The 11,326-nt window shown below is 39.5% G+C and overlaps 1 protein-coding gene across 1 annotated transcript in view; it reads left to right on the forward strand.

The window, feature by feature from the left end:
- The first annotated feature begins 247 nt into the window (after positions 1-247).
- LOC104164198 (excitatory amino acid transporter 5-like) overlaps positions 248-11,326 on the forward strand; it is a 55,309-nt gene continuing 44,230 nt past the window's right edge. Inside the window, exons 1-2 of the mRNA XM_009703455.1 lie at positions 248-388; positions 1,459-1,538. Coding sequence (XP_009701757.1) covers positions 248-388; positions 1,459-1,538 — 221 coding nt within the window. The remainder of the gene's footprint in view (positions 389-1,458; positions 1,539-11,326) is intronic.

An 11,326-nucleotide genomic window follows, 5' to 3' on the forward strand; every position in this document is an offset into this window, starting at 1 on the left:
TAATCTTCTTCCAGGCTCTTAATGATGTAGTTGATAATAGGATTGTTGGTATTAATTTGGAACAATAATGCCAGCTGCTTGCTTGGTGGCTATTGGCAGAGGGGTGACCTTGCAGGTCAGCTAAGCAGAACTGGAAGTGCTTTGATCTGATCTATACAGAGCTAGATCTGTCCACCCGAACAAGAGGAGCAAGTGAATTCTCTCTCCATGGGATGCTGATTCTTCTCCAAAGAGCACAGAGGACAGCATGGCAGTGGCTTTTGATGCAATCCTCGCTCGGATCAAGGATGTTTGTAAAAGAAATGGTTTGCTCATTCTCTCAGTGTTGTCGGTCACCATCGGCTGTCTTCTTGGATTCTTCCTGAGGACGAGACGACTCTCCCAGCAGGTAAGTGTGGCAGTGTATCACTACAGAGAAAATACCATACTTACGTAACAAAAGACATAGCAACTTGTAGAACTTCAGGATGGACTTTTGAAGATAAAAAGCATGTATTTGTTTGTTAAATTTGTTTAATTTCATGTTTGTTAATCTACATTGCCCTTTGGGTCTTTTCACGCATTTTCAAACAATGCATTTGCAAAGGGTTCTGGTCTTTAAGACACCTAGTAAGTCTAGCATAAGCACATTATAATGTTGTAAGTATGGATAATAATTGTGGGCGTTTAAGCTAGATGAAATGTGGCATTTCATATAGACCTGTTAAAAACTGGTAGTGCAATATATGCATTGGATTTTATATTACTTTGGAACATGTATATCTAAAGAAAACACAGGGAATATTTTTCATCCTCAGATGTAGAGAGGTACAAATGTTTATATTACACCAATGGTATTTTGTATTAATAAATTTGAGATTTCCTATCATTAGCAGACCGTGTTATTAAAGTCACTTGGGGATTTCTCCCCCAGCATAATTCAGCTAAGCTTTTTGCAGATACTCATTTCTTTCTGCTGTATTTGTCAGACAGAGTAGACAGGGCAACATGCATTGTTGAATGCATTGTTTGAGCACAAAATACAAATCTCAGTTAAAAAATATGGCACTTAGTGAATGCAACTAAACTAAAACAATTCTGTGTTCCGCTGCTGCTAACCACTGTCTGGACAGCTTTTGTGTCCAAGCAGTAGCTTCATACACATCTAGGCAAACACATAAAATGCAGAATGAAGAGATTATTCAGGGCAACCTATTAACAGTAGTCCCCAGGAGATGACATGTTTAATTTTTGTCTTTCCTTGTAAAGGAACGAACAATGTAGTGTGTTTGTTGAATTACAACACAATATGTAATCTAATTAATTTTAAAATTATCTTTTAAAGCCTACTATCTTTGCCACCTTATATACCAAAGATGCAGATTTTACTGATGTTATCTGATCCACAGCTTTAGCAGGACTCATGAAGACAGATAGTCTTTATTTCAAAACAGTAAGCATCTCTCCATGTATTTCTAGGAAATTAGTTATTTCCAGTTTCCTGGTGAGTTACTGATGAGGATGCTGAAAATGTTGATTCTCCCACTGGTTGTCTCAAGGTAAGTGAGGACAATGTTTGTTCAAATAACTTTTGAAATTTCCTAAATGAGGCATGTCATCACCACTATTTTAATTTTAACTGAATGAATGTCAAAGTGCCAGAAGCATTACTGACTGCTGTACATTCATATTTATAGTGGAGCTGTGAATATGTTTTTTAATCGGTAGGATCATTTCCACAATACCTCATATAGCTGTTATTTGTTAAAAACTAATGAGTTTTTTTAAACTAGTGTTTTCTTCTTTCCTTGTGATGGGAGGACTTTTTCCTTCAAGCTAACTAGAAGTTAAATATATGGAATAAATAACCCACCTTATCAAAAAGCCTACCTTAAATCTAAACAATTGAAATAATACACTATACAAAGAAGATGAAAAAGCACAGTTAATTTGTAGTCTTCTGCTGAATTTTGAGAGAAGTATTGTAGTACGATGAATACTGAAAAAACCCTATGTCTCCAGTGAACTGATAATACATGCCTGGCTTCAACTGGAAGTGAAAGTGATTTCTTAGTACATTAAAGGCAGAACCTTTAATGGTGCCACTTTATCGGTAGCAGAATTAATGATCTAGATCCTGGTACTGACAGATGGTGCATGGTAGCTGCCTTTGCGAGTAGGTGGGCATAATTTAGGATAGGTTTTTCTCTCCTCTGATTGTCTTCCCACTGACTCCAGTCACAAACACCAGTTGGATGGCCAAAAGCTCTCTCATGTGCCCAATGCTGAGAGAGGATATAAGGAGAGATGGAGAGTAACAAAGCTAACTTTGCCTTACCAGATCTGAGAAAAAAATCTTGCAATATTTGGTACTTTTCCTTGAAGCCTGAGCTTCTGGAACCTAATACATACACCAAATCCTCATCTTCCACTGTAAGAAAAAAATAAGTTTCTAGATTTCAGATCACTGAGAGTTGCTGAAAATTAAGATGAACCAGCACTAATCTTTAAATAATCTACCTTTACATCTACCTTCTCATGATTTTTCACAGAATGAAGCTGAGTAATGGTGCTTTGTGCCTGAAACTGGCGCCATATGACCATAGACTCCTACCTGGTTCTGTCCCATGCAGCTAGAGAACATCAAGACAAAACATGTTAAGAGATCTTTTTGGGAGGTTGAAGGAGATTTTTCCAAGGAAAACAAGAATCTCACATGAGGAAGTGATGTAGCAAGTAGGACAGAAAGGGGTTGAAGCAGTCTCACATGCCCTTCCCTAAAATATATAGTTCTTTGGATCCTCTTGTGGTTTTCAGAGATGTCAGGAGGAGCAATGGCACAGTAGGGAAGAGCTGCTCTGACCCAGCCTGTGATAGCTCTAGGTTACCTGCAGATGTGTCAGGAGTGAATCTCTGAGCCCCACTGTTAGAACTGATGGACTCCATCCTCTGAGGAAGAAAGAGAAGAAACATTACAGATCTTCAAAGGGATTAACTCTCCTTGAAAGACAATATAAGTCTGTCTCCTTGTATAACAAACTAACGATCATTTGCTATTGCATACTGAAATCTCAGGTTTTTGCAAGGAAAAAATACTCCAGATGTAATTACATTCTTGTACAGTCCTTTTTTTTTTTTAAAAGTACAGTATTTCCCACACATATATTTCACAAAATCAGTAAACCAGTGCTCTGTATTTTTACCAATCTGCATGCACATTTAAACTAAATTTCTTTGTGGATTTGGAATATTCTCAGCCTGTCCTGCAGGAGCAATGGCATTTAAATTATCTTTTAAATTACTCTCTATTATTGTTGTTTACAAAAGCCAGCGGTACAGCACCGTAAGAAGAGCTCTAAATCTTACTCTCCTAGTTAAAATTAATGCAAGTTCTTCCTTGAACTAACAAGTAAAAAAATTACTTGGAAAGGTAAGAAGGGAAGGTTAAAAGAGGCATTCAGTGCAAAATACTCTGTCTCAAAGTCCAGAGTTTATCTTGAAGGGTTGTAGCAGAAGTAAAAGGTAGCAAGTGTGTGGCTCAGAAGACTGATAATAGACTAGAAAATCTTGCACTTACAGGTCACTAGCACAAATCCAGCCTTAAACAGAAATGGCTAAAAATTTGTGCTATCCCTCTTTTGACCTGATAGTTAGAGAGTTAAAACAGGAACTTTGCAGATTGTATCCATTAGGAATGAGAAACTGATGATATAGTCAAGTATTTCTGAATGGTGTTTATTTTAGAAGTTCCTTGAATGCAGAAGAAATCAGTGGAGCAACAGGAGACTGTTTCTTCAATGTACAGTTCCTTGTTTTACCCAACTCTGTCCTAGAACCTGGAAGTGCAGTATCCCAGAGCTCCTATACCTGTTTCTGATGTCTCCTATCACCTGTAGTCTTAGTTTTTGTTTTCCCACAGACAGAAAAATCTTGGAAAAGCAACCACCAACCACTAGGCTGCCAGTTTGAGCCCTGCATGAACTTTTGTTTTTGTTGTGACATGAACCCTCATTAAGTATTGGGGTTGATATTATTTCAGTTGTCTGGTTACATCAATAATCTTCACACAATCATAGAATCATTTAGGTTGGAAAAGAACTTTAAGATTACCAAGTCCAACCATTAACCTAGCATGGTCAAGTTCACCACTAATCCATGTCCCTAAGCACCACATCTACACGCTTTTTAAATACCTCCAGGGATGGTGACTCAACCACTTCCTGGGGAAGCCTGTTCCAGTGCTTGACAACCCTTTCAGTGAAGAAATTTTTCCTAATATCCAATCTAAACCTTCTCTGGCACAATTTGAGGCCATTTCCTCCTGTCCTATCACTTCTTACTTGGGAGAAGAGACTGACCCCCACCTCACTACACCCTCCTTTCAGGTCATTGTAGAGAGCGATCAGGTCTCCCCTCAGCCTCCTTTTCTCCAACCCCAGCTCCCTCAGCCGCTCCCCATCAGACTTGTGCTCCAGGCCCTTCACCAGCTTCGTTGCCCTTCTCTGGACACGCTCCAGCACCTCAAGGTCTTTCTTGTAGTGAGGGGCCCAAAACTGAGCACAATTCAAGGTGCGGCCTCAGCAGTGCCGAGTACAGGGGCACAATCCCTTCCCTAGTCCTGCTGGCCACACTATTGCTGATACAAGCCAGCATGCTGTTGGCCTCCCTTATGTAGGGAAGAGTTTTACAGAAAACAACAGAGACTTAAAGAGGAGTAAGTATTTGGCTCAGTGAAGTTGCGTTGTTTTTCACTTTTGTATTTTGATAGCATATTGGACTGCAGTTTACACTAAAGTGCATCTGACATAAGCAAAAATGGCATAGTGTTTTTTTCCAATATGCTTTCTCATTGCAGTTTGTGTCTGCTCTAGGAATACTCAGTAATGGAGCATTACAAGATCAAATTTTAGACCCTGTAGTTGCCAGATGTACAGTGCTTATTGTATGTGTAAACATAGGATACTATTTTTAAACCTGGGAATGGGAATAGTCAGAGAGCATGGAGAGAATAGGAGCCAAATCTGAATTCATAGTTACTTGCTTAGGCTCTGCCTGAGCTCTTACTGCAGTTGGACAATGGGATGTCCTCAACAAGCCTGAAAGATCGATGGCAGGAGATCTGAAGTTCCCTGATTCTCTTTGGGACAGAGGCCTTGATCCTCATTTGACAACTGCAATGCAAATAGTATATTTTCTCCCTTATATGCAAAAGGTTTCAACACGTACCTCTTTCAAACAGGCAGACACATACGTGGCAGTGACAAGAGGTGAATCTCAGTGCATCCTGCCCTGAGGCTCTGATATGTTTAAAAACCCACGGGTCCAGGTCTTCAGAGAGACATCTGCTGATCAGCTGGCCAAAGGTGCTGAAGTTTGTTAAACCGTCTTTCCTTCTATCTAATGCGTTTCCCGGGGGGTGTGGAGGCTCAGTCTGTATTACACCCTGCGGCCAGGAGGTGGCTCTGTCTGGCAGACGGCGGAGCCACCAGTGGTGAGGGGCGCTCAGCCGCTCCAGGGCAGGGAGGACCTGGGCGTCTGGGAGACCGTTCATCCGAGGCGTTTTCCAATAGTGCTGCCTACCCAGAAAATAATAAAATCTCTACTTTCTTTCACCATAGTTAATTATAAACTTACACACACATGTATCCTTCACCTGCAGGTAGCGCTTTCAGGACAAGTCAATTGGCAGAGATACTTGTGCATCAGTTTAGTTTCTCAGCTTCTTAAAACGCTTGAAATAATAAAATCTGATGTTAATGTCTTTGTGCTCTGCACGAAGCAAAAAACTGGGAAAGGGACGAACACTCAACTTTCCCATTAATATCTTCTCACATTTGCTAAAGAGAATATAAACCCTCTGACCAAATCCTTGTCTGTGCCAGCAGTGCCAGACATGGCTCGAGTGCCGGCCAGCTGTGCTGGTGGGTACCGTGCCATAACGCACGAGCTGTCACCTCGCATCGGAGCATCTTTGTCCTTGTGCCCGTTCCCTGCCCCATCATCTTCATCTCAGGTTAACAGTTTTGTACTCATCGACTTCCAGTGCGCTAGAAACTTGATTTTCAGTAAGTGTAACTGCACTGGCTTATGTTTTTTGGGGAGGGCGTTGGTCAAACCTCATCTGTTACAACTTCCTATGTTGTTGTGATGGAGGTTTTGCAGAAGCTGCAAACTCTGACTGAAAAATTTACCACTGCTGAGGCATTTTTAATGCTTCTTTTTGGCATGGATTCCTTCCAGTAGGCAGAGAGCTTATTTACCTCTCTCCAGTAGGCAGAGAGCGGTGGCATTTACCCCAGAAAGGAAATTCACCTCTCCCTTTCTGTTCAAAAGGCAGAGGTGCCAGTGAGCTGGCAGGGGAGGAGGAGGTCTGGCTCCCAGCACCCTGCAGAGCTCAGGGCAGGCAGAACCGCCACCCGCACCAGAGCTCCTGTGTCTTCAAAGGCTAATTGCAAAATGTGTGTGAAGCAGGTCTGTAAGGGAGGTTGGAGAAGAGGCAGGGCTTGGAGCCCCTGGTGCTTTTGCAAGATAGTGCTAGAAGCGCACAGATTATTTCTCTCCTGTATTCAGCCATATAGTTTCACAGACCTTACGGGAACTTAATTCTCTCTTTTGGAGCCTTCCATCCCCTCTGTGTAATTTGAGAGATAAATTAAGTAAAATGTTATTAGTAAGGGTTCTCACACACACAGAGTTCAACTGCATAAGTCTTGCTTCTTCAGAAAAGGAAGCTAAAGCCAGAGTTACACAGGTTTACACCAGCTAAACCTATTGAGTTCTTTTTGTCTTATATGTCTACCTATAATAATACGTAATAGAAAATTGCTTCCTTTATTTCAACACGCTCCTTGTTTATATGATTAAGCTTTTATCTGGTAATAGATATAGGGCCCAGTTTTCTAAGACTATGATTAGCAGTAAGCAGTGAGACTCCCTGTGGGAAAGAATTGTGAGGGCAGAATCGAACTGTTCAGTTGTTGTAACAGGCTTGTTACCCCAGTGAATATTCCCTTCAGAGAAAGCAGTTTGTTTTGTTTAAGCTTAGGATAATTATTACATTTTGTATTTATTTACCGCTGACCATTTTCTAGATATTTATAATGAGTAGCAGAGATTTGATCCTTTTCCATGTGCAGAATCTGTTAAAGAAATGTTGCCTTTATAGTCAAAGCTAAATAACTGATTTGACCTGTATTTTTTAAAATTATAAAGCTTGTTCGTCTGAGTATGTTGTGCCCGCTACAAGCAAGTATATGCTAATAAAATTTTATATTTATTTGAAGGCTCATTTGAGGGTAGTAATAAATGTTTGTTATTGTTGGGGTTTTGTTGCTGAATTAAATACGATATGCTAAATATAGAACTGTCTTTCTTTAAGGGGATTCCTGTCCATAATGCCATCAGTTCTGGTAATCCCTTATCCTTCTGCTCAGATTCCTGAGTGGGTCATTCTTACTCATGCTGTTAAAGCCTAGTATTTAATTAGAAACTACTCCGTTATAGTACCCTTTTCCCCATATAATTTTTTTTTCACAGCTCAATGCTTTGAGGAACGCATTGATATTTTAACATCCCACTAATGAAAAATATTGCTCATTCTTTTCTAATGGAATTCCGTTGTTGTTCAGCTGTACTATGCCATACCAAATTTTGCCTCTCAGGACTCATTTGAAGAGCTGACAATTGTATAAACTGTGCAAAAGGATGTGGAGATACTCTGGGTGCAAGCAGGTGTGAACCCACTTAGCCCATGAGCCAAACTGGGCAGACTGGTGCCAGATCCATGCTGGAAGCCGTATAGCCGCATTAGTGTGGCTTTACGCCCAAGCTCGTATGCGAAGGACTAATGTGGCTATATGGCTTCCAGACCAGCCTTGGCAGCTCAGAGCAAAGGCAGAGCGAGTTTATGTCTGTCTGCAGTTGTCTGTGCAGATGTACCTTAAATAACTTCACGGCAACAGTATGTTCTTTGGGAGTTTAGGGTTTGGTTAAAAACGTGCTGTGAGACAGACCACTCGCTTGGGTGAATTGCGTCGTGGACTGTTTTGCTTGCTGTCAGCTGTAGATGCAACTGGTAATAGATCACAGACTGGAGGTTATTTGTCTTTTTAGCTACTTAAGCTTACCATTTGTTAGGGATGAAAAAATTCGCCCAAACACTCAGAGGCCAGCACTGTAATTAATAATAAATAATAATAATAAATCTTCTACCATGATTATAAGTGCCTGATATGGTCAATATAATGTCTATTCAGAAAGAAAATACAGATCTCTAAAAGGCTATGAAATCTCTCTTTTTTCTTATTTATCATTAAATTTAAACCAAGAGGACAGCCAAAATTAATTCACTCATTAATACTGGTTTTACGTGAATGACAATATGTGTCATACTATTTCTTCTAATCCATGCCTGGTACTGAGAGATAGTTTCTAAGTTGTCTTGACAAATTCACATGGTTTAACTGAAGACTGAACAGGAAAGGATAGGTAACACAAGCCTCTGGTCAGTTTTGGCTTGGTCTTTTCTGCTATGTATGAGCTAAACAATTCTCTCTGGTCATTCTTTCCTAAATACCAGTCGCTCTGTTCTTATGCTTGTGCAGCTGCCAGACTGGGGCATAATCAAGTGCAATCAAATTTATGTAGTGTATCATCTAGTGAGGTGTTGAAGAGCAGCTGCAGCATGCTGCCTACAGCTCTCTCAGGAGCCTGCTCAAAACAATGTTTTATAATGTACCAAAGCAGCTGTATTTTCCCATAGAATCAAATTGCTCTTGGAAACACAGGGCTTTTTCTTCACATTATTAGACTCTGGACTTTTTGCTCTATTTCACCTGTGTTGCCTTGCCAACAGAAAAATATTGGCGCTCAGGAACAGGCCTTCCCCAACAGAGGAGGGTAAACCTTCTGCTGGGTTAGTGTGCGAAAATCTGTGGGGTACCTGAGTGATAATGTAAAGTGTGTATAATGTCCCATTTCTGAACTTCTTGTCATGTGTATCACTGTAAAGTAAATAATAATAAAAATATATTTCACCCCAGTGAGAACAAGCTGTTGGCCCTTTCCTAGGATATGCGATTTACAGTCTTTATTGTAGAGAAAGTCAGTCTAGAGATACAAGTTTTAAGGACATGAGTAGAGGGAATAAATACATTTACTTTCAGAGTGGAAAGCAAAACTGTACATGGACGAAACTGAAAGGGAAGGATTATCCAGGGGTAAGAAGAACTGATCAGGGAGTAATCTCACTCAACACCATTATACTACTTTAAATTATCCATATTGCTATTATATTGCAGAACTGATGTCAGGTTACCTCAAAAGTCCTCCAAAGGATGCTTTGAGTTTACTTGAGCTTGTAGAGGAAAATTCCATTCTACCTTCTTAGGAAACCTTATTAAGAATCCCTCCTCTGTGCCTCAGACATCTTCAGAGGTTTCACTGTATTATGATCTGTAACATTATCAATGTTTTTAGCTGTGTTTAGGAATACGGAGTCTAATGGTCAGATCCTATACTGTTTTCTAGAGTTTTCTTTTGCTTGTGCATCCTAGAGGTCCAAACTATTTCAGTGAAAAATGACATGTTGCAGAGTTATGCCTGTCGTAATGACAAAATTGGACCGACTCAGTGCAAATTATTTAGGCAGTATCAGTAGGGATCTAGCGATGTGCAATAGAAATTTATGGTCACGAAGTGAATGGGTGTGGAAAGCACTGAAGTGATTACAAATGGAGTATGAGCAGTTTGTGACCTGACAGAAATTTTCTGTAGTCCTCTAAGAGCTCTAAAATACTTAGTGTCTCGCAAAAGAAATGGCAATCACTTGTGAAGCTTGAGAGGCTGGCTGGATTCCCTCTGTTTCTTTAGGGTAGAAACATATATGAACTATGAACAATTGAATAAATCTGATATTTGTTTATAATCCAAATTTGTGTTTCAAATCCTTTTGCCCTTTTCTTGATCTAAAAACACTTGAAAGAACTGACAAAACAGAAAATCAAGTATTATTAAGATTCTTGGCTCTTTCCACAGATGTGAAGCTGCATATCCATATTTAATAGATAATTTGTTTTCATTTGCGTCCTGACCTTTGAATTTAGGAAATGCTTTTTTTTAAATCAGAACAGCTAAAATCAAGAAGCCAGCCTGAATTCTGCATTAACTATACTACAGTGTCTCAGATCTCCTTTATCAGTCAGTGATCAAAGGTTGCTGTTCATCCCTTCTAGCATTCATAGATATATCACAGTAGCCTCGCATATTGGGCTGTTTGGGAGGAAGCAGTGACGGAATAGCTGTTGGACGTTGATCTTCACTGTGTGCTGTACAAAGTCCTGCCTTGTTTACGTTAGTCCATAAAAACAGATTTCCTATTGCACACTAAGAAAATACAATACGGGATATGAATTCCTGGCAGGATTTTTGTTATATATGTCAGTTTATCATTATGAGTTAGAAGTGTTAGATAATAAGGAAAAGGAGATCGCACATTTTGGGTAAAAAAGAAAACTCTTACTATTTTATAAAGCATTATTTAAAAAAAAAAATCTCCAATCTCAAAAAGCTGCATGTTAAGATGTACTAGAAATGTAGATTTGGTTTCTTTTGTAGATTTCAGTTTCTTTTCCAGCAGCCTAGCTGTAAAATTAAACACAATCACTGCAAACAGTGATTTGCAGACAGTGAGATCTTCTAACATATTGTTCATTGTTTGAAGATCAAGAGCCAGATTTTCCATCATGCCTGACACCTTTGAGCTTCCACTGTGTTTAGTAAAATAGCCATATACTGAGGCTCTCTGAAAAGTTAATTCACATTTCAAGTGCTGTTTACAGCTGATAATCTAACCATACAGAAACTGCTGCAACAGTCCTATTTGTAAATCAGCTACCACTTTTTGTATTTGTTTTTTTTTGAGTGTAGACACTATTTCATTTATATCACGCTATCTAAACTTTAAAAATAGCGTTTGCTATTACTTGATTTTCAAGGGAGACAAAACTTAGTAGCCCCTTGGATCTTCAGGAGGATTCTAGACTTCTTGTCTCCTTTGAAAATCATGCTGTAATACTGCTATCTAAACTTTAAAAATACCGTTTGCTATTACTTGATTTGTCTCCTTTGAAAATCATGCTGTAATACTACAAAATTTTTAATAATACATGACATTGGGGATCATTCCACTGACTACAAGTGTTCGTGATAGTTCCTTAGTTGTGTTCAGATCAGCAGAAGCCGGTTAATACACCAGTAGTCTGCAAAACTATTGCAGTCAGAGCAAAATTCACAGAGAACCTGGGTGTCATTTTATTACCTGTCTGGACTGTACACAAACATACATGGA

The sequence above is a fragment of the Cariama cristata genome, unplaced genomic scaffold (genome assembly GCF_000690535.1).
Source record: "Cariama cristata isolate BGI_N322 unplaced genomic scaffold, ASM69053v1 scaffold12927, whole genome shotgun sequence".
Lineage (NCBI taxonomy): Eukaryota > Metazoa > Chordata > Aves > Cariamiformes > Cariamidae > Cariama > Cariama cristata.